Here is a 24,875-nt window from a genome sequence, read left to right on the forward strand (position 1 = left end):
CTAAAAAAACAAATGCTCTGTAAGGCAACACATGTGTTACTTTATATTACTTATTTTTCTATTCAGGCCTCTCCTATTCAGATCACAGTCTTCTATTCAAATCAGTGCATGGTTCCTAGGGAAATTTGGACCCTAGCAACCAGATTGCTGAAACTGCAAACTGGAGAGCTGCTGAATAAAAAACGAAATAACTCAAAAACCGCAAATAATAAAAAATGGAAACCAGCTGCAAATTGTCTGAGGATATCACTCTCTACATCATACTAAATGTTAACTTAAAGGTGATCAACCCCTTAAAGGAGTAAGATCTGTGGTGTATCTGACCTTCTGGATCATGACGCTGTAGATTCCTGTCTGCTGAAAGCCGCGGGTATAGTACAGCATATTCACCCAGCCAATCACCAACGAGAACACCATTAGGGGTACGTACACTTCACTTCCTCCCAGGTAAGTGGCACCACTGAACAGTAATATAAGCGCCTGCAAAAAACTGGGGAGAGAAAGAAAAGTTTCGCTGGTCATTGTAGGAATTACACACACAAAAAAAAAACATATTGCTAATAAATAGACAAAAACTTACAAGAGTATCTCAAAGTAACCGTCCATCATTAAAATCTGTAGGGAAGGTCGCCGCTTCCAGAAGTAAATAATCTGCCCAGAGGGAAAGAAAAAGAGATGCCTCAAAATGCAATTTTACAAGCCTGATTCTTAAAGATTCATTTGGCACAATTTCTTTTCCATTTAAGAGGCAATATAAGACCTTTCTCACAAGTAGGCAGGGGATCCATTATCCGGAAACCGTTATCCAGAAAGCTTTGAGTTACAGAAAGGCCATCTCCCATTGACTCCATTTTATTCTGTTTAATTCTAATCTAATGAGTTTCTGCCTGGAAACCCCAAAATCATTTGGCTAAACCCAGAGCAGACCACTATACTATACGTTTGGGATAGGGGGACCTCTACCATTGACTTTTACAGTATACGTAGGATAAGGATTCACTCTCAGTTTTTGGACCGATTCTTACCGTTTCCGTCCAATGAAGCCTTATAACTCAGTAAAGGATACTTGTAAGAAGAGGTCAAACGCAGATTAATGTTGCAAAATTCCTGGTGCTTTTTATTAACACACTACGGGGCCCATTTACTTAGCTCGAGTGAAGGAATAGAAGAAAAAAAACTTTGAATTTCGAATATTTTTTTGGCTACTTCGTCCATCAAATTGGCTACTTTGACCTTCGACTACGACTTCTACTTTAAATCGAACGATTCGAACTAAAAATCGTTCGACTATTCCACCATTCGATACTCGAAGTACTGTCTCTTTAAAAAAAACTTCGACCCCCTACTTCGCCAGCTAAAACCTACCGAGGTGCCATGTTAGCCTATGGGGAAGGTCCCCATAGGCTTTCTAACAATTTTTAAGTCGAAGAAAAATCGTTCAATCGATGGATTAAAATCCTTCAAATCGAACGATTAGAAGGATTTGATCGTTTAAATCGATTTTTCAGACTTTTTACAGCATGGGGGTATAATAAATCTTGAAAAATTCAAGATTTTTTTCACAAAAAAGTGAGGTTTTGCCCCAAAAAGCCAGACCAGATAACTTTGTGGTTTAGTATATAACCCCCTTAGGGCAGAGACACACGTGGAGATTCTGGGGGAGATTAGTCATCCAGCAACAAATCGCCTCTTCTTCGGGCGACTAATCTCCTTGCAATGCCTTCCCACCAGCTAGATCACTGGCGGGTTGGCACTTGGAGCGCTTCGTTATTCGTATTCCCCCTGAAGTTTCATCACAAGGAAACTTCGAGCGACTTCAGATAACAAAGCTCTCAAAGTGCCATTCCCGCAGGAAGGCAGTTTGGGAGATTAGTCGCCTGAAGAAGAGGCAATTTGTCGCCAGGTGACTGAATCTCCACGTGTGTCTCTGCCCTTAATGCACTGTATGAAGATCCAGATTACAGAAAGATCACTAATCCAAAAAGATTCCAGGTCCAGAGCACTCTGAAAAACATATCCCATACATATATCTGTGTATATATATTTTTATTTATTTTTTTCTGTTACAAATGTTAATGATTGCATTTTCTTTTTAATCTAATGTACCCACTCTCCCCTTGGAATAGTGTTTGTTTAATAGGAGATAGTGAACACTTTAAAATGAGCCCCTCTCTAATTGCTATCTGTGTCTCATGAATAGGCACTGGAAATAGGGAGGGCATGGGGACCCTGGTCACCCCAGCATGTATACTTGGTTGCCAATTAACACTGCCTCCAAAAATATATAATATAATGTGCTTGTGATGCCTGTGTCCACTAACATTATGGGGCACATTTACAAAGCTCGAGTGAAGGATTCGAATTAAAAAAACTTCGAATTTCAAAGTGTTTTTTGGGCTACTTCGACCATCGAATGGGCTAGTTCGACCTTCGCCTACGACTTCGACTACGAATCGAACGATTCGAACTAAAAATCGTTCGACCATTCGATAGTCGAAGTACTGTCTCTTTAAAAAAAACTTCGACCCCCTAGTTCGGCAGCTAAAAGCTACCGAACTCAATGTTAGCCTATGGGGAAGGTCCCCATAGGCTTGCCTGTGTTTTTTTGATCGAAGGATATTCCTTCGATCGTTGGATTAAAATCCTTCGAATCGTTCGATTCGAAGGATTTAATCGTTCGATCGAACGAATAATCCTTCGATCGTTCGATCGTAGGATTAGCGCTAAATCGTTCGACTTCGATATTCGAAGTCGAACGATTTTAGTTCCTAGTCGAATATCGAGGGTTAATTAACCCTCGATATTCGACCCTTAGTAAATCTGCCCCTATCTGTATTAAATCCCTGCCCCCATCATATCTATATGATAATGATACCATTACACATTTCACACTTTATAATATATGAAGACTATATTTCTAATCACACTATATTACATGGAGAGGATACTTGTGCATTACTGCTCTCATTGTACTATGTGCCTTGGATACTGTTCACTTTACAATGTGCTCTCACTGAATACTGTTCTGGGAATTCCAATTAACTATTGCAACCAATTAAGCATATGTTGGAAATGCCATTACTCATGGGATTACAATACCATGATATCTAATAGGAATTCATATGGATAAAAGAAGTCACCAAGGAGTTGAATGATCATATAAAGGCACAGAGCTTGTAGTTTTTTTTTTCCATATTTTACAGCAGGAGGTACTTTATGTTTTTTATACTACAGGTATGGGACCTATTATCCAGAATGCTCTGGACCTGTGGCTTTCTGGATAAGGAATATTTCCATAATTTAAACGTATTAAATTTAATTTAATCATTAAATAAACCCAATTGGATTGTTGCGCCTCTTATAAGGATTAATTATATCTTAGTACAAGGTATTGTATCTTGATTACAGAAAAAATGGAAATCAATTTTAATTTCATTAAAATGGAGTCTATGGGAGATGGCCTTCCCATTCTGGATAATGGGTTTCCAGGTATCGGATATAATACCAGTACACAAGATTTAGTTAGTCATGTAAGGCAAATGATATCGCTAGGCATCGATTATAACTGGTGACATCACTAGCCACTATGTATAAGAAAATAATTTACAGGATGTTCATGGTTGTTATAGTATACAGGTATGGGACATGATATACAGAATGCTCTGGACCTGGGGTTTTCTGGATAATGGATCTTTTTGTAATTTGGATCTTCGTTCTTTAAGGGGCAGATTTAAACTACCATCACCTCAAAATGTGAATAAAAAAAGACCAACTGAAATTTATTTTAAAAAACAAAAAATCAATTTTTTTTAAATTGGGTGAATATTTGATCGTTAAATTCGAATTTGGATCGTATTCGATCAAATTAGAATCAAAGTATTTTCCAAAAAAAACCTTCGATTTTTCAAAGTCCACCAAATGACTTTCAATAAGTTCTAGGAGGTCCCTCAGAGGCTACAACAGCAATTCGGCAGGTTTTAGATGGTGAGTAGTCGGAATCAAATCTTTAAAGAGACAGTACGTGATAAATTTCGATATTCTAATTTTTTTCAAATTCAATTCAAATTTGGGCTATTCCCTAGTTGAAGTACACTAAAATTACCTCCAAATTCTAATTTAAAAATTCAAATTTTCACTTCGACCCTTGATAAATCTGCCCCTCAGTCTACTAGAAAATAATTTCAGCATTAAATAAACTAAATAGGCTGTTTTTACTCCCAATAAGGATTAATTATATTTTAGCTTGGATCATGTACAAGGTACAGGTATGGGGTCCATTATACGGAAACCCGTTATCCAGAAAGCTCTGAATTACCGAAAGGCCGTCTCCCATAGACGCTTTTTTATATAAATAATTAAAATTGTCAAAAATGATTCTCTTTTTCTCTGTAATAATAAAACAGTAGCTTGTACTTGATCTTAACTAAGATATAATTAATCCTTGTTGGAGGCAAAACCAGCCTATTGGGTTTATTTAATGTTTACAGGATTATTATACGTTTATTATGCTTTCAATACTTATGGTGTGATATAATTATTGCAAGAAACTGGTTTATGTTTAGTTCAGTACCTGGCATATTAGGATATAAATTGCTCCAAACATCATGATTATTTCTCCAGTGACACGCAGGTTACTTTTAGCTGTTCCTTCCAAGGGAAAAGGAGGCTGTGAAGGAAGGAAAAATAGTTGTAACAATGAGTTGTTACTGTAGCAAATAAACTCTAGCATCTCAGCAACTAGGCTCAAGCACGAAAGGTCATTATTACTGATTGATATGGGGTAATAATTTGCTGCAGCCTGTAAATGAAGACAATAAGGGGCATAATGATCAAAGAGTAAAACTCGTGTGCAGTGTAAATTCATTGGTTTTCAACCAATATGGCTCATAATAACAGTATTACAACTTTCCCTTATAGGAATTAATAAATCTATGCAGAAAAATGAAGCTCCCTTTGTACAATATACTATGTATGCATTACTAAACAGTTACAGAAAATGAGGAATATTTCCCCTTTTAACATGCCCTCTATCCAGTCATCACTTACCTGTCCTTGGAGCGGCCTATGGTACGCAGTCACTGTGAATATTATCATGTAAAGAATGTATAAGAGAAACTTGATATAAAATATTTTTCCTGCAAATTTTTCCCATTTTTCCTCCAGCAAAGTGTTGATGGGCTCCAATACCACCATCTTATGCCGATTCTGCAGGAAAGACGCAGGGAAAGTATTGATAATACATTAACAAGAGTCTGCAATTACTTACATGCCTGTCATCTAACATAAGACAGGACTATCCCCACCTATTAAGCTAATAATGGTACATACCTTATATTGTGAGACTAGATTAAATTATAAAAATGATATTAAAAAAAAGGAACAGTAACACCAAAAAATTAAAGGGGTTTAAAGTAATTAACATATACTATACTGTTGCTCTGCATTGGTAAAACTAGTGTATTTGCTTCAGAAACTCTACTATAGTTTATATAAATAAACTGCTGTGTAGTGATGGGGGCAGCCATTCAAAGGAGAAAACGCTCAGGTTACACAGAACATAACAGATAAGACCAGTCCAATACAATGGTGTTTTATCTGTTACCTGCTATGTAATTCAAGCCTTTTCTCCTTTTTCCATCTTGAATGGCTGCCCCCATGGCCACACAGCAGCTTGTTTATATAAACTATAGTAGTGTTTCTGAAGCAAACACACCAGTTTTACCAGTGCAGGGCAACAGTACGTTATATTTTAATTACTTTAATACAGAGTTTTTGTTGTTACTGTTCCTTTAATGTCTTGGGCAGGCTTTGAGTCCATAAAAATCTGCCTAAAGGCTCCGTATTGATAGTTATCACCCAAAAACATTCATTGATTGTGAATGGTTTGAAAGGCTTCACACACATGACAATGAAATGTAATCTGCAATGGGTATCACCCTATGTACCTTAGCCCTGATGTTCATGTATGGCCCCTGGACTCCACTTTCACTGAGCTATAAGAGCTCTGTTTCTTGAGGGATTAGGTTAATGCAACTGTTAGTACAGATATGGAACCTATTATCCAGAATGCTCGGGACCTGTGGTTTTCCGGATAATGAATCTACTAGAAAATCATTTAAACATTAAATAAATGAATAGGATTGTTAGGATTAAATAGGAAAATAGGATTGTTTGTAGCCAATAAGGATGAATTATATCTTAGTTAGGATCAACTACAATGAACTGTTTGATTATTACAGATAAAAAGGAAATATTTTTTAAGAAAATAGATTATTTGGATAAAATGGAATCTATGGGAGACGCCTTCCTGTAATTCAGAACTTTTTGGAAAACGGGTTTCCTGATAATGGATCCCATACCTGTACAGTTTTTGCAGTACACAGAGGTCTGCTACGCTTTATTAGACTTACATTGGCATTGCTTTTGAAAACAATGGTTTCCAAGACTGAATCCGCTTCATGTGTGTCCACAGATGAAAGGTCATAAAGTGACGTGTGCACGGGGCCATAAGTCCATTCCGTGAACTTCCGAGACAAGTGCTTGTACTCTGGCTCAGTGACCTCCCGCCGAAGGATGTGTTTGAACAACTACAGTGCACATGAGAGCAAAACATCAAGGATAAGTAGCTGCTAATCAAAAACATAATTAATTGGGTAATATTAGGAGTTTAAGGGTATGGGCACACGCTCAGATTCGGGGAAATTAGTCGGGACAAATGGGATGGCACTCAGAAGATCACTTTGTTTTCCGAATTAGCTGAAGTTTCCTCGTGAGGCAACTCCGGGCGATTTCGGAAAACGAGTGCCATCCCACCGGCGATTTACATTCTAGCCGGTGGAAGGCAGTTCGGGGAGATTAGTCGCCCTGAAGAAGAGGAGATTTGACGCTGGGTGACTAATCTCCCTGAATCTGAGCGTGTGCCCTGACCCTACTAAGAGTCACTCTTGACAGCTACCTACACAAGGCGCTGGTCATTGCCTTTGGTAGAAGAGTAGTACATGTAGTCAACTGGCACTTCTTTTTAGTAGAAATACTACAACCAGTAAACACACCTGTCTCTCAAGACCAGATCTTGCCTTTTTAATGTATCCCTGGACCATATAGGTCTTCTATGTTTTGGGTACCTTCCACATCTATGACAACCACTATTTAAATAGGCTACTATTGGTCTGAGGTTTGTCCAAAACAAAAACATCTGAAACTGTTTCCAAGAAAAGTCAGTGTTTCTGAGACTTTTCTTAAAGATTTTGAGTGAGACAGATCTCTGAATGTTCACAAAATTCTTTATTTTACGAAGCAACAATCCTTTGTATAGAAATAATCCTCTGATTTGTTCCATCTTGTCTCAAAAAAAGTCTAACTGCAAAACATGTGAAAGTATTTAAAAAAAATGTAAATCAAATGTTCCTTACATTTCTGTTGTATTTTTGTACTTGAGGCTTTTGTAAACATGAGAGTATTGAAGAGCATTGGGTTGTGTTGCATATGGTAATGTGGAGTGGAAGTTAAAAACAATCCCAAATTAGGCTAGAAAATAGAAACATGCCCCTTTTAATAACTGGTCATTTTATTTTCTGAGAATTCTGATACATTTTCATGTTGCACCCTAGTATATGGACTCCTTTATACTGAATTGATTTTTGGGCTTAAAGGCTTATTGAGATTATTAATTATTGTCCTTGCTTTCTCTTTTTTTTCTTTTTTCTTTCCAAAAGCCCCCTTGTGAATGTTTGTTGAATTTGTTTATCTATTCCCTTCCTCTTGGTCTCTGTATACATAGGTACATATTTACTTACCTCAATTTTACCTGTTTTTGCTGCCAGTTTCAGAGGAGTTAGACCCTCCCAATTGGTAATTTCCTCAATTTTAAGTTTAGGATCAATTTTCACAGATTTCTTCAAGATCTCATCATACATTCTTGTAACAATTTCAGTGTTTTCCTCTGTATCATCAGCCACAAAGACCAAAGCATGCAGGACGGTGTTCCCATGGCTATCCCTGGCAGCAAGGTCAGCCCTTCTGTATGGGTTGTCCAGAAGGTAATTCACCATGTTGAGCTGGTTTGTGCAGGCGGCCAGAGAGAGAGGGAGCTCCCCTGTAAAAGAATATTTTATGAGCAAGGAATAAAACCATAAACAACCATACTCTGCATTATCACACCATCACTTTATGTTTCTATTTCTGTATAATAATCAGTTCATAATAATTAAATAACCGCAATAAAAACTAAACCAGCACTGCAAAGTGTCTTCCATGTGTTGGGCTGATTATCCTTCAGGGCTGCATAATAATAAAATCACTATGTCATAGAAAGAAGTTAGCTGATTGCTTAAAGGGCATATAAAGTCTAAAATAGAATAAGGCTAGAAATGCTGTATTTTGTATACTAAATATAAACATGAACTTACTGCACCACAAGCCTAATCAAACAAATAAGTTATGCTTTCAAAGTTGGCTACAGGGGGTCACCATCTTGTAACTTTGTTAAACCTCTTTGCAAGACTAAGACTGTGCACATGCTCAGTGTGGTCTGGGCTGCTTAGGGATCGTCATAAACAAAGCTGCTTGAGTTCTGCATGGCTGGGAAGTAAGGCGGGGGCTCCCCCTGCTGTACATAAGTATGATTGTTTCCCTGCTCAGCAATTAGGGACCATCTGACAATTCCTATCCACAGCAGTAAATGAAGGGAGAATTTCACTGCATACAGTCAGGTTTCTTATAAAAACGGCAAAGTATATTGGAGATATATTTCTTTTTAATTAAAGAAAGTAAAAATGGGTGTTTATTTTTTTGCCTTTACATGCCCTTTAAAGGGAAACTTTCATGAAAAACTGAAATGTAATACTGTTTAAGCTTTAACTCATGGAAATATTAAATATAAATATTCAAATATTCTCAGTCTGGGTAACAGAGTTTGTGTTGGATTTATGCCAGATGGTTAGCCGTAACACATAATTGGTGCATAGGCCCTTTGCCTAGATAATGTATTTGAGCCGTCTTCCAATAAAATCTGACTCTTACACAAAGCCGGCACATTAAGAGACACATTGCTGAGAGGGGGCCAGCGACGATGAACTTGAATTTTTTTTATTGTATACCTATGACTGGAGGCTGACATGTTGGTACATGTTTCATAAATTCAGGTTGTAGGGTGTTTTTTCTATTTTTGGCCACTAGATTGTGCTGTGGTATTGGAAGAACTGACATCTCTGCTGACATGTGCTTATCTTGCTTATGTGCAAGTGTTTATCTTAGACAAGTGCTACTAATATGTGATTTTTTATTTATTTTTTTTCTGTTTAAGGCACATCGTTTGGGAACGTCGCAACCATGCATGTCACATGACAGCAAGATATCTGAAATCAGTACACCTACCATTTAACAATTACCATTACTCATATTCATGTCCTGCCTACATGGGCCTCTCATGTTGTGGGTGCAAAATGCACAACTATAGTAATAAATGTACTTTGTGCCTCTATTATCTGCAACTCATTTGCACTACAATTAAGCTAGGATTCTTGAAAAACACTTGCATTGAGGGTAGAAAACATAGAGGACTGAATCATTATTTTTACTTGCACAACTCATTGCTGTTGAATACTGCTTGTGTGAATACTGCTTGCTGTTCTCTTTTTCATACTCTTATGCAAACTCAAGAGACCAACAAAGCCGATGGTGAACATGGGAACACTTTCTTCAGGAGTACACAGAGCCCCATGATGTAATATTTTCAAGTTAGATAATATACAACCTTATTTTTGACGCAAAAATCCATATTCTTGTTCAGATACTGGAAGTCTCTTATCTACATTATCCTGCTGTAGCGTATTGGCCTGTATTTAAAGGCTTGATCAACTGATAACAGGACAGAGATCAGCCAGATATCTACCAACTCAGGTCCTTTCCCGACATCTACAGGGGGCTAAAAGATAGGATCAAGCTAATTTGGGATGGTCAAATCAGGCAAAGATCTACTCCAAAAAAGTGGTTACTTTGTGTAAGCCCAGCTATAAGCTATTCTCTGCTGGTAATTTTTGTTTGGCAGAGAAGTGTTGGAATCCACCAAAACCACATCTGCTTTTCTGGCTGAAGTGTGCACTTTGTGCAGGAAAGGGCTAGTTGCAGTGATGTTATTCAATTCCCATAAAAGTAAAAAGGAGGTGGTTTTGGTGACTTCTCTATTGGTTTAAAAATGGTAACAGGGAACACAGCTTGATAAAGGGCTGGAATAGCCTGAAACGTCGCTTTGCTAATGGCACGAATAAACAATTGAATCACATATCGGAGTGCTGCTGGATTTATTGTTTTACTAGGGAACACACCCCATGTGCCATAGACATAAGAAATCTATGGAGGATAAACTGCATCTTGAAAGCAGTGACATTAGCATTTGAGAAGTCTTCAGCACTGTAACCTCTGTCTAAACATATAAGGCCTCCTTGACAAAGGCTACTGTGCCGAAATGTTGGGTTATTCTCATTGCTGCCAAGTGTATCTGCTCCTCTTTTTTGGCACAATCATACCTGTATAACTGAGTGGTATTTATGTATATCTGATAATACTGTTGTGTATATATTGTTTTGACAAGATACCATTTTGACTGATGTAAAGTGTGCTGTTATTCTATATATAAAGAAACCTATTTGTGATACCACCTTGCATTTTTATCTTTTTGAGTGTGCAAACCCAACATAGGGAATATAGTGTTTTTGTTTACTCAATGTAGGAGGTACCTTTGGGTTGCTTGCACCTCATGTAACAGTTCCATGTATTTTTCTATTATTGAAATGCCCTCCGTTGTTTTGTATTTTTGTAAACATATAAAGCTTCCTGCTGTCATTGGAATGCTGGGGGTTGTAGTCAATTGCTTGACCTTTACAGGCTGGTCATTCCGAGTTAATAATGTGCGACACTCTGTGATCTCCAGTAGAGAATCCACTATTTGGTATTGGGCTGAATTCCCGAATCCTTTGTTGAAGGAATACTGAACCGAATCCTAATTTGCAGATGCAAAGGGAAGGTGAAAATTGAAATAAACTATTTTTACGTCCTTGTTTTATGACAAAAAGTCACAAAACAAAGAAAAAGTCCCTTAACGCCCCTAATTTGCATATGCATATGAAAATTAGGATTTCGGATGTGGTTCGGCCAGGCATGAGGATTCAGCCGAATCCGAATCCTGCTGAAAAAGGCAAAATCCTCGCCGAATCTGTGCATCCCTAATGTCCAGTCTTTCTACACTGCTGCGGGGTCTCTCTTGTCAACTTCTAACCCAACAGAGAATGTATTACACAGTACTCCAAAACTCATCAAATCAATGTGAATTGTAAATGCTCTGTTGAACAAGATTTTAAATGTTATGATGTTCTTTGGAGTTAACCTACCAAAATAAAAACTAACTCCCTTCTTCTTCTTCTGGAAAAAGTCTCCTTCAGCCATTGAACGTAAGTCAGCGCCTCTCTTTAGCAGAAGCTGCACCAAATGCATGTTTCTCTTCTCTATAGCAATGTGCAGAGCAGTCTGGCCTGTGGGACGGAAAGAGGAAAGGTTCAATTTACCAATTAGAAACTTTTAATCTTTTAATACATGCATTCATTTGCTGTGGGGCCCAGTAACATCTAGTTATGCCACTGCCCTTAGATGTTGATTCAAATGTATATTTTCATAATAACATTTGAGTGATAACAATGAATGCAGAATTATTGAGTTAGACGCATATTAAACATTTCTCTCCGTGTATACAATCCAGGGTTCCGCATGCCATAGTAGTAATATTGCCACGCCACCTGGCTAAATCAGTGAGGCTGTAAATATGCCCTGTATGAATGTCAAAGCATTAAAACTGGCCAGATTTTTCCAGGGTTTCCTATTTATAAAACATCAGTGTGGACAGAAATACTCCCTTCTGTTACAACATCAACACAACTTCCTCTGTAATACTTTCCACTAAATTTCCATTATATATAAGGTTACATTGACATTCCTCTGGCTCTGAGATACACTTTTCGATATTCCGATATTGATGTGTGCCTAGGAAGAGAAGAGAGGCATGTGGATGCCCAGATAAAGTTCTATCATATGAGATACCTTGCTAAATGCTAAATTAAACAATACCCAAGTCCCAAATGTTATTATTTATTAGGGAAGAAGGAGCCTTTCGCCAAGATCCAAGAATCACAGAGACCCCATTGGATAACAATGTTCCATGTTTTTAATATATGTAGTTTTGGGGGCCATATTTACTATTTCCCAGCTCCTCCCCCTTTCTAATCCCAGGTGTTTTAATAGATTGTTTCCCATTAAAATCTGATGCATCATGAAGATTGGACAGATTTCTGTACCAAGAACTGTGGCTTCACCCTGATTGATGCATATAATACATTATGCGCAATTCCACTTATAGATCGTCCATTAATAACATTACCGTCTTGGAGATTCTGCTTATTTCTCCCATGACACAATTTAAGGAGACATATCGATGATCCACCTCCAAGACATTTGTCTAAATGCTTTTATTTTATGAGAAGGAAGACTATTGAATGTAACAGTATCAGCCTCTTGGTACCTAGCTTTTCTGTGAATCAGCAGTCTTGTCTAATGTTTCTCTTAATTACTTCTACTGACTTGCTCTTTTGTTGCTACCGGGGCCTGTATTTTAACAGCCAAGCAGAGACACTCCAGATAAAATGTATGCATTAGCCATCCAGGCATTTATGTCCTTACAAATATAAAACTCTTTTGCAGGGTGACTTGGGAGTGACTCAAATTTGAGATGTCACATCTAGGGATGGGTGAATTTTTTTGCCTTGTTTCGCTGCAGAAATGACGCCCGTAGATTTGTATGGCGTCATGCGAAAAAAAAAAGACACGCGTCAAAAGAAATTTTCGTCGTCTTTGGCAAAACGAAACAGGTCAAATTCGCCCATCCCTAGTCACATCCATGAGTGCAACTTAGACCAGACAATGTTGTTGTGGTGAAACACAATTATCAATTTATTGTCATACAATATGGACAAACGATGCCAGGTGGGTAGCCAGACTTCCCATCCAGAGAATACCAAAATGGTATGTACTCTATACTATGCAACTAAATGGTCTTCTAGAACGTGGACCTGAATTAGAACAAAAACTATGGGGCAAATTCACTAAGATTCGTAGTTGCGCCAGGCGTAACTTCGCCGCACTTCGCCGCACTTCGCCGCACTTCGCCGCACTTCGCCAGGCGTAGTTTCGCCAGCGCTCCGCAAATTCACTAAAATCCGAAGTTGCGCACAGGGGTAGCATAAGGTTGCGAAGTTGCGCTAGCGTTGATTCGCTAAGCGAAGTTACGCTAGCGATGGTTAATTTGCATACGGCGCCAAATTCAAATTTCAATGGAGGAATACGTACAATCACTACAAATGCCTGGGAAACCTTCAAAACATCAAATAACATTTTTTTTTTGCCCTACACATGTGCCCACTGTATAGTTAAGTTTCCATGAGTCAGGAAATGTAGGGGGGAAAGAGGGAAGCCCCAAAAATTTTTTCGATCTTTTTTAGCCTATCACCCATAATATAGAAAAAACGCCAGCGTTTTTTGGGACTTCCCTATCTACTCTATTGCGCTTCGCCTGGTCTGAGGTGGCGAAGGAAGTCTAGCGTAAAAGGTAGCGTTCAGTACACTGTGCGCGTTAGTGAATTTGCGTAGTTACGTCCGTAGTGAAAATTCGCCAGGCGTAAGGGTGCGAAGTAAAACTAGCGAATTTACGCCAGCGTTCGTTAGTGAATTTGCGAAGTAACGAAAATGCCCAATGTTAGCGAATTGACTTCGGTGCTTAGTGAATTTGCCCCATAAGTGGGCAGTAAACTTTGTCAGTATTAATGCCTGTTTTATGGGTAAAGCAAAAATGTTTACAAATGTTTGTGTGAATATTTTTGTTCATGGAAATAGTTTGTACAAGTTGTCAGTGTCAGTTCCGTGTAAGATAAAGCAACATTTTAATAAGTACAGGAATGGGACCTGTTATCCAGAATGCTTGAGACCTGGGGTTACCGTAATTTGGCTCTTCATATCTAAAGTCTACTAGAAAATCATGAAAACATTAAATAAACCCAATAGGCTGGTTTTGCTTCCCAAAAGGATTAATTGTATCTTAGGGCCAAATTTACTAACTGACGAAAATTTGCCAGCGATGGCTTTGCTCACATCGCAACACTTTGCCAGGCGAAAATTCGTCAGGACAAAGTTGCATCCATGGTGCCGAACGATGGCGAAGTTTCGTTATCATTAATTCAGCAAGCAGAGCGAAGTTGCGCTAGCGTTGGCTTATTTGCATACGGCGGGAAGTTAAATTTCAATGGACATATATGCTGCAGCAAATACATTACACTACACAAGCCCAGGGAACCTTAATACAAGAAAATAGAGTTGTTATAATACCCTGCACATGAGCCCAGTGTATAGTTTATGTGCCATATGTAAGGAAATGTAGGGGGGAAGCTGGGTACCCTAAAAAAATGTACTATCTTTTGCAGCCTATAACCCTGAAAAACTGAAAAGTCGCCATAGTTTTTTGGGACTTTTGTCAACTTTTTTTAGAGGAACTCCTATCTACTCTATTGCAATTCGCCTGGTCTGAGGTGGTGAAGGCAAGTCTGGCACAAGAGGTGACGTTCAGTAAAATCCGCATCTTAGTGAATTTGCGTAGTTACGTCCATTCGCCAGAGTGAAAATTTGTCTGACGTTAGAGTGCGAAGTAGCGATATAGTCTATCACCTTCGCTAGTGAATTTTCGCCAGCTTTAGTCACTTCGCCTTTTAGTAAATTTGCCCCTTAGTTTGGTTCAAGTGCAAGGTACTGTTTTTACTAAAGAGATAAAGGAAATAATTTATAAAAATTTGGGTTATTTGGATGAAATTGAGTCTATCGGAGATGGCAGCTTTCTGGATAATGGGTTTCCGGAGAACGGATCCCACACCTGTAGTTGGTTTATGCATAATGGAAAGCAATTCATTATAAGAAAACTGAGTAGCATAAAACAGTTTAAAATATAATTTGTTTATGAGCAAGGCAAAGCATTTCATGTACTGGATATAGTTGAGTGAAGAAAAAGTGTAAAAGTGTTCTTACAAATTTACCATCAAGCTGGGATTTCAGGTATATCCAATATAGTAAATAGACATTTTCTTCAAAGCTCACCCTAATTGACCTTCAGGCTTCTTCGCAAGCCTTCCCCCACAAAGGGGCCAGCCCCACATTTAGGAAACCACTGATATAATGTATAATGCCAGACATCTCCCAAGTGATATCTAGAGAGCTCAATGCTGTATAAGTAGTTGTAGGCTATAAAATCCATTGTATACTGTAGAGCTGGATCTAATGCTGGGCAGAAATGAGTGGACCTTGTGTGCCAAAGTGAAGATACCACAAATACAAGGAAATGCTTCTCTGCACTTAAAACCCCCAGATCAATGCAAATTACACAAACAAATAGAATGGACACAAGAAAATTACTTTAGCAGTGAGATGGAAAATATTCGGCTTTACTGTTGGTATCTCAAATAGCACTTAACTCACTCTTGGAACACTGGTGCTATTTTATATCATAACCATGTTATAAATACTGTAAGAGACTTGGGTTCAAGCCATAACCTTGAACTAATGTTGGAAATTGAATTAATAAGCTATAACTATCTGTCGTTGTGTAGCTTTCTTTAATAAATATTCACCTTTAGTCTTTATAAAGTTTTAAACAAAAGAAAAAAATTATCAAAAATGAGTGTATAAAAACATGTGTAAAAAACAATGTTATTGTTTTTTACACATGTTTTTATCATACCATAAATACCATACCAAAAATAAATATAAATACCTTAAATTATTGTATAAAAACATGTGTAAAAAACTATTGTATTGTTTTTATACACTAATTTATGGTATTTATAGTATTTATGATGTATATGCGATGAGTGTTCAGGATGATAGCATTATCTGGGTAAAAAATATTTTTATGTCACATATGTGAAGATAGTCACAAGTGTTTAATCACTTAATTAACAGGTTTGGATAACAAGCACTGATTGGAGAATTTGAATGTGTTAGACTATTTAAGATTGGTCAAAATATTTTTGTATGATCCTTGAGAAAGGTCCTAACAAGGACTGAAACGTTGGATAATGGTACAACGGAATAAATAATTGAGAATTTTTACATGGGAGTGACGGTTTTCTTGAGTTCAAGGTTATATATATAGAGAGAGAGAGAGAGAGAGAGAGAGAGGGGGGGGGAGATACATACACACACACTCTTGAGTAAGGCATAAAAATATGTATACTTTTTATTTTACTAGTCAATATTTTAACATATTGTAGGGGGTAATGCGATAAAAATTGTAAACTTTTGTCTACTAATCCATAGCAAGGACATATATACAATACAATAGATACTGTATCATTTGAATATATATGTGCAAAACAGATCATCTTTGGTGGGTCCTTAAAGAATTTTTCAATGGGTGGAGTCATTTTTAGATATGCATTTCCACTAAGTAGAAATTTCACTGTCAGGACAATGACTACTATTAAAGATTGTATGAAAAACTACTTCTCCTTTAAAATTTTAAGTAATTAAATCATTTAAGTTTTATAGGTAAAATTCATACTTGTGTCAATGATCTAACATATACTTAATGATACACTCACCGCGGTAATAGTCATTTGTATATGCTGCATCCACAAACTCTTTTTGATAACCTCCTTTTTCTGCAGCTTCCAGCAGTATCGGAATTGTGTCATTCATTCCGTCCTTTAGATTCCACATGGCCTTCAGCAGACATGTCTTCCCTGTGTCTGGATCTGGAAATAAAACAGATACAATTTTTCACATTTAAAGACATTTGCTGATAAGCAGACCTGGAAATTTTGGAGAAAGGGTAATGTCAAGCTACAAGTATTTGCTTCAGTGATCTGGGAATATGTATGTTCCACCAGAAAGGTTCGAAAGGGGGCACATGGGGGCTTTGTTTCCCGCAGGAAATCTCTCCCATGTACGACAAATATACTCATATTTATGTTCATATAAAGTTGCCTTGGAAGTAACTTCGAGTGATTGCACCTGCAGAGATTTCCATCATCCTGATGAGAAGGTACTTTCTGAAGTTTTATCACCAATAGAAGAGAAGATTTCCCAAAGGGAACAAAGCACTCCAATTTTTCTGAACGGATTTATTTACAGCCTACTAAGAAATTACCCCATCTTATTATACACTTCAAGACAAGCCATTATTGGACAATTGTTTTCCCTTTGTATTCCAGGTTTTCTGGCATCAGTGTGGTACAAATTCAACATTAGTAAAAGAACAATGTGTGTGTGATTTACTGGGTGCAATTCAGTAGCCCGTGTAGGTGCAACATGCAGAGGGGGCCCTAGACGTACCTTAAAGTAGCCATACACGGGCAGATTAAAGTTGCCAATATCGACTGATATTGGACTGATTTGGAAGCTTATCTGCCCATGTGTGGGGGCTCCCGACTGGTCCAACCAATCGATATCAGGCCAAAAATCGGGCAGATATCGATTGGTCAAGTTAGATTTTTTGTATGATCCAGGACCGCATCGACTAGTTGATTCGGTCCTGCGACCCGTCGGAGCCCATTCGTAGTATCGTAATCCGATCGTTCGGCCCCAGGGCCAAACATTCGGATTCATCCTATATCACCCAGCCGTTAGTGGGAATATCGGGTCAAGATTCGCTTGTTTGTTGACCTTGACAAACGAGCGGATCTTATAGTGTATGGCCACCTTTAGGCAGCAAAGCAAGTGCAGCCAGCATTTTATCACAAGTTGTAAGTATAGAGAAGTGTCTGGTACCTTTGTAAATAGAAATTGAATTGGTGCCATTGTGTGTGAAATCTTGCTATTTGTACTTTCATTAATTCTACAGTTAAATTATCCTAAAATGTGATCTCAGATAACAGCTAGGGAAGAGGTAGAATAAAACCAAGACAAGATAGAACACGGTATGGATTTTATGGCTGGGGATATGGCCCATTTACTAGGAGTTATGTGAAGAGGCCAAAATAGTAACCCAGAATCAGTCCTTTGACTGGGGAATTTTACTATATATGCCATCAAATATCACATCACTTTACATGAATAAACTTGTCACTTATTTGCATATTACAGAGATAATTGCTTGGGTGCTGATTTACAAACATAGGTGCTGAATTGAACCAGTGTAGTTACCCGTAACAACCAATCTTTACTTTTGTTGTCATCGTCATCATCTCCAGCATCATTTTTATAGTGCCAGCAAGCTACACTGTACCACTTTACTATCGTTTACAACAAACACAGGTCAATACAATACAATCATTTAACAAACAAGGGTTTCAGAATAAAAATAGGAGCAGACGGCCCTGCTTAGATTATTTTTTCCTTTTCTAACTGAGTAGAGGATTCCAAACATATTGCTCATTGAGTGGTTGCTACTGGCAAATACACTTGTACAATTTAAGCGCTTTTGTCAGCAAATGAGCCCTTTAGCATTTTACCATGGAAATTTGTGTGAATTGTAACCCACAGCTAAGAGGCTGGAGAAGGTTGGAAATATTTTACAAGTGAACATCATGTTCTTTGTCTCATCTCTGCCCTATTTATTCAGATTAAAGGAAGTACGGGATGCCAAGAACTGCACGCAATTTGCTGTTTAATTGGGTGTTCACTGCACAGACAGAGCTGTGGCAAGTCATGAATTTAGGGCAGCAAAGACAAAGACCATAGCATGCTTATAATGGAAGGAGACTGATGAATCTTTGCCCATGCCACAGAATTATCCTTTTATAATGTAACATGGACAGCCTGTAGCTGCTAAAAATGCTAAATTCAAGCAGCAGGAGGAGCCCATGTAAAATTGCCTTGTTCCTTCATAGTTCCCAAATCTTCCCTAAACATTAGCTTCTACTCAACAATGACATCTGAACACAAAAGGGTCCAGGTCCCAAGTAATGATTTCTTACAAGATTTGAATATGGGCATTTGTTTCTGAACAGGCTCTTTACCCTAAAATTCCAGGCAAAGTATTTGTAAATGCACTTGCCAACAGCATCACCATATCACCAGGACTTCGGCCAATGTTTTACAGTTCAAAGACCATCTTATTAGTCAACCTTGTGATCAGATGCCCTTTACATTACATTACATATATATACCATACCATTGTTGTTCTAGATATTCTGACATAGTATCAGAAGGAACAACCTGTACAAACAGAGCCAAACACTCAGGGAGTTATTTACTAAACTTATTTTTTTTTCTAGTTAAGTTTTTTGGAGAAAAACAAAGGAAACTTGAATTTTTCAAGATTTATAATATCACGATGCTCAGGCCTGTCAAGGTCATGTATAATTGATAAGCCACCAGCACAAGTCAAATATACTATAAAAATTACAAGGCAACAGACTAACCGCCTACATTATCACATTATCAACCATCCAAACAATTCATGACAGCAAAAATTAAAAGAGTGAGAATACATTATATATATAGAAATGTTTATAAGCTTAATTGATGGACAAATTCATTAAAAAAAAAACACACACATGACAATAAACAGATATTTCTTATAAAGCCTTGATTGGAAAGCCACATGCTGTTTCTATTATCAGTTCTTATTTTTCACAAAAAATTAACATAATGGCACATAATTGCACCTGAAACTGTGTGCCTTGATTAGGAAGTGTAATGTTATTCCTGTTATCAGGTCTCATCATTCATTGACAGTTATGGCACATAATTGCATCTAGAACTGTCACTGAACTTCCTGGGGACAATTGTCCCTGAGGACCAAGGTCTTTAAACAGGGTAATAATTGGTACCCTTGTTCACAAAGTGGTTCACCTATTAGAAGATGTTAACTGAGACCTCACCTTTTTGGCAATGGTATCATACCTAAAGATAAAACCAATAAGAAGATAAGGAAACTGAATTAACAAGAGAGGTTTGGACATAAAGGATATATGCTGTAAATGGATGCAGTTGCTGAAAGGTGAACTAAACCATAAAAATGAAAAATGCCATATTTTATATAATGAACTTATTGCACCAGCCTAAAGTTTCAGTTTCTCAATAGCAACAATGATCCAGGACTTCAAACTTGTCACAGGGGGTCACCATCTTGGAAAGTGTCTGTGACACTCACATGCTCAGTGGGCTCTGAGCAGCTGTTGAGAAGCTAAGCTTAGGGGTAGTCGCTAATTATCAAGCAGAAAATGAGGTTGGCCTGTAATATAAGATGATGCTACAGGGCTGATTATTAAATTCTGATGCTAGTTGCACTGGTTTCTGTGCTGCCAGTAATTATCTGTATTAATTACTAATCAGCCTTATATTGTGACATTTCTATTCTATGTGTACTGTATATTGTGAGCGGGTCCCTATGCTCAGTAAGTGACAGCAGCACAGAGCATGAGCAGTGAATCAGCAGAAAATAAGATGGGGAGCTACTGGGGCATCTTTGGAGACACAGATCTGTACTGCCAAAGGGCTATGGTTGCCTTGGGCTGGTACAGAAGCACAAAACATAATGTTCAACATTTCTAGCTACTTCTTTAGTAAAGCTTTAGTTCTCCTTTATGCTGCAAGTTTTATTAGGCTACATAATAATAGTGATGTAATGGAGATCACTACTGTGGACATAAATATTAGAAATCAGTAGTGATGGGCGAATAAATTCGCCTGGCACGAATTCCCAGCGAATTCCCACGTTTTGCGCCTGTGAATAAATTCACGATTTTCACTATTTTTTCGTGAAAATGTTCGAATTGCTCGATTTTTTCATGAAAAGGTTCGATTTGCTCAATTTTATAGTGAAAACGTTCGAATTGCTTGGTTTTTTCATGAAAACGTTCGATTTTCAAGTTTTTTTCAGGAACTTTCTGATTTCATGATTTTTTGCAGATTTTTTGCCGTTTCACGAATTTTGCAGGAAATTCGCTAATTTTTCTGAGAATCGAAATGGGAGAGATCCGCCCATCACTAGAAATCAGAAGAATAAGAACAGAAAGCACATCGTAATTACATCCCTCATATAAAATATAATAGTAGTCTGTTTAATTAATAAAACTGACCTGAATCAGAAATTGTCTCGATTTGGCTTTTTATGACTATGCAAGTACAGTTTTGTCATTAACAATTAATCATTTTGGAATTCTATAATTATCAACTTGCCCTGCAAGAGAAAGGTCCCAGCTGAAGACAAGGGACTGCCAGACTCATAGATATACTACTGCAGTAGATAAATATGTTGGAATACATTGTCAAGTGAGAGCAGTATGTACATTTGAGTAGCTTTATTATTGCACCAAGTTTGGTATTTGGCAGCTATTTTACCTGCTTTTTATGAATGGTGCACATTTTTTGGTGTATACCTTGCACATCACTGTTTATTATGGTGGTATCTATTGTATTTCCATGGAAGCTGTCCGGCATTTTTGTTTTGGTAGTAGGCATGGTATATTTTCCTTTGCACACTACAGGATAACATAGTGAATGTGTATCTGCTCTGCTAGTTTCAGAAATGCATAAAAATGTTCGTGGGTTACAACTCAAACGTGTATTTTTATGTGTTTCATTTAACTGAAGCACTTCATCCTATTTGAGACTGTAAGTGCAAATGTTAAAAAGGCTGGCTCATTAAAATGCTTTGTTATGATTTTGCGCTGCAATTTTTCCATTGCACTAATGTATACTAACAACTTTCATAGACAAACATTAAGAGACGTTCAGCTGATAAAGCCCCATGTGACAAGCTGAACCCTTAGACAAAGTGCAGCAGATAGCAGCTTGGAGAATAATCCGTTAAGTGATGGAAATCAATCAGAGGAAAAACTAAGCTGCAACCACCAATTAAGGGAAAAACTGTATATTTCACTACTGGAACAGATATTTTAATGGTTCTAAACAAGATTACTGTTTTATTAAGTATTTTACCTTTTTTTTTTTTTAAAGTCTTTTAGAAATAAAAAGGAAGTCACTGGAAAACGTTATTCCTCATTCAGTCATATGTTCTTGACTTAAATGGAATATTCTACTTTGCTAAATCTTAGTTAAAGGATTTCAATTCCCTGATCATGAACCTCTTCCTGTAAACATTAATACTAGCTTTAGCGGGGGAGGTTGGAGGATCCTATTTCTGTCAGACATATGTGTGCTTGTGATCACGTTTTTCTGTGTATTTCTCCAGGCATTAAAAGGGGACCTGCCACTACAAAAAATTATTCCAAATCCTATTTTATCACATTAGTCAAGCAAAATAAACTTTAATTACACTGTATAAATTATTTGAATCCTGTTTCCTTCAGTCTGGGAATTCATAATTATAACAAGCAGGCAGCAGCCATTTTGTGGACACTGTTATTAAGACAAGCCTTGCATCATCTCAGAATCTTGTTTGTGCACCAGAATGGGGGACCTGATGTCCATCCCCATGTCCTGGCTACACAATAATATGGTAAAGAGAGAGGGGGAATATGGGGAGTACAGTGATATCTATGAAGTGCTAAATGGAAAGTGAAAGTAACTACCTGCCTTGACTCTATGCCTAAGGCACAGAGGAGGAGCAGGAAATATTTGATTAACAGCTGAGATTTTTAAATTAGCTTATAACAGCTTTGTATGCTTTAATAAAAATTTGGATTTCATGTTTAATTTGAAAAGGACTTTTATAACACAGCTTTTTATGTCTGGGTGACAGGTCCCCTTTAAATGTGGCTACAATTGGTGGATTGAGTGGTGCCTTTATGTGAGGAAAACTGCCAATCACAAATTAAAGAAGTGACCCATGTTCAGGGGCAGATTAATGAATAGGCTACCCTGTGCTATAGTCTAGGGGCCCAGAGTGATTAGGGGCCCATCAAGCTTTTAAAATGATTTTTCTTTTCTTTAAAAAAATTATTTTTATCTGCGCTGCTAGGCCTGGGTGCAGTAAGGAAGGGTGCACGGTACCTGCTGGGAGAAGATTAGCCAGACAAGACCTGACCCATGCCCTGCAGTGCAGCTAGATCATGGGGCCATCAGTGGGGCCACAACCCTTATTAGTTGTTGTATATTTCTAAACCTTTGGGAGTGAGAGTAGCCTAGAAGGGTGGCCTTTGGAAAGTGTAGCCTAGGGGCCTTACATCTCATTAATCCGCCACTGTCACAGTTAAGTTAACCAAGGGGGCTATTCAGTGCCTTAAAATGAGACAAAGTTCAGTGTCAGGTTGTGTTTTCATTTTAGGTAAGTCAATAAATGATATAACAAATAAATGAGTTGAAAAGTCCTACATGATCTCAGTCTGTCCCAAAACAGAACATAGTTGGGTCAGACATTCAACTTGCAAACAAACTTGCTGTTAATCAGATGGATACATATGAAAGAATTATAGGATATATTGTATCATGTTGTACTGGAATGTTTCAGGTCAATTGTTCTGTTCAACCTGTGGTTCATCTATCAGAAGATGTAATGTTGACTGATGATCTTTTTGGCAATAGTGACCTACCTAAAGATGTAACCAATAAAATGGTAGAGAATATGAGGAAGCTAAAAGTTGCAAGAAAGGATTAGACACAAAGCTTACAAAAACGAATGGAACAAGTTGTTGGAAATGAGTTTCCTGCTTTAATAGGCCACTCAATAATAGAACTTGAGATCACTAATGTAGTGATGTAATTCAGACATGGACACTATAAATCATAAGGAAAGCACAGGGTAATCATGTTGCTCATATAAAGTATAATAATAGTCTGTTGAATTAATAAAACTGACCCAAATAAGACATTGTCAAGGTTTGCCTTTTTATGGCTATGCAAATACAGTTTCATTACTAACAATGAATCATTCTGGATGTCTATGCTCATCGTTCTTTCGGTATATTCAGTATGTGTCTATCAACAATCTGAGAAGAGATAGGAAATCTGATGGCATAAAGGAAACAACTGGCTCATCTCATTTTCCGCATTAACTGGAAACCTTCATATCTGCCTTTGTCTCGGGGGCCTTACCAGCCACTCACTCAGCTCAAAAATTATGACCTCACCTAGAAGTGATTGCTGGGATTTGCTTTCCTATCAACTGGAGGAATGATTTAGAAATGTACTGTATATTATCAACATATCAGACTGTGTTTCATGAACATCAGTAGTTCCATTTGGCTCTTTTCTCTGCCCAAAAATGAACTGCAGTATATTTCACATTTAAAGAAGGTGCTATAATGGCCGTGTCAGAGGGATGTACCTTATGGCACAGTGGGTAGGGCTTCATTACGCACAGCATATAGACCACCCTTCACCTTTCCACTTCAACCACTGCCCATCATTAAAGAGATCCTGTCATCGGAAAACATGTTTTTTTTCAAAACGCATCAGTTAATAGTGCTACTCCAGCAAAATCCTGCACTGAAATCCATTTCTCAAAAGAGCAAACAGATTTTTTAATATTCAAATTTGAAATCTGACATGGGGCTAGACATTTTGTCAATTTCCCAGCTGCCCCTGGTCAAGTGACTTGTGCCTGCACTTTAGGAGAGAAATGCTTTCTGGCAGGCTGCTGTTTTTCCTTCTCAATGTAACTGAATGTGTCTCAATGAGACATGGATTTTTACTATTGAGTGTTGTTCTTAGATCTACCAGGCAGCTGTTATCTTGTGTTAGGGAGCTGTTATCTGGTTACCTTCCCATTGTTCTTTTGTTTGGCTCCTGGGGGGGAAAAGGGAGGGGGTGATATCACTCTAACTTGCAGTACAGCAGTAAAGAGTGATTGAAGTTTATCAGAGCACAAGTCACATGACTTTGGGAAGCTGGGAAATTGACAATATGTCTAGTCCCATGTCAGATTTCAAAATTGAATATAA

The 24,875-nt window shown here is 37.7% G+C and overlaps 1 protein-coding gene across 3 annotated transcripts in view; it reads right to left on the reverse strand.

Moving 5' to 3' along the window:
- The window catches only part of trpv2.L (transient receptor potential cation channel, subfamily V, member 2 L homeolog), a 56,842-nt gene that overhangs the window by 11,796 nt on the left and 20,171 nt on the right, over positions 1-24,875 (reverse strand). For all 3 annotated transcript variants that reach the window (XM_041581648.1, XM_041581649.1, XM_018246049.2), the window contains exons 5-12: positions 16,686-16,838; positions 11,388-11,528; positions 7,797-8,095; positions 6,411-6,587; positions 5,047-5,205; positions 4,571-4,666; positions 581-651; positions 325-490 (exon numbers count right to left, since the gene is read on the reverse strand). In XM_041581648.1, coding sequence (XP_041437582.1) covers positions 325-490; positions 581-651; positions 4,571-4,666; positions 5,047-5,205; positions 6,411-6,587; positions 7,797-8,095; positions 11,388-11,528; positions 16,686-16,838 — 1,262 coding nt within the window. The remainder of the gene's footprint in view (positions 1-324; positions 491-580; positions 652-4,570; positions 4,667-5,046; positions 5,206-6,410; positions 6,588-7,796; positions 8,096-11,387; positions 11,529-16,685; positions 16,839-24,875) is intronic.

Source organism: Xenopus laevis, chromosome 2L (assembly GCF_017654675.1).
Source record: "Xenopus laevis strain J_2021 chromosome 2L, Xenopus_laevis_v10.1, whole genome shotgun sequence".
NCBI classification, from domain to species: Eukaryota; Metazoa; Chordata; class Amphibia; order Anura; family Pipidae; genus Xenopus; species Xenopus laevis.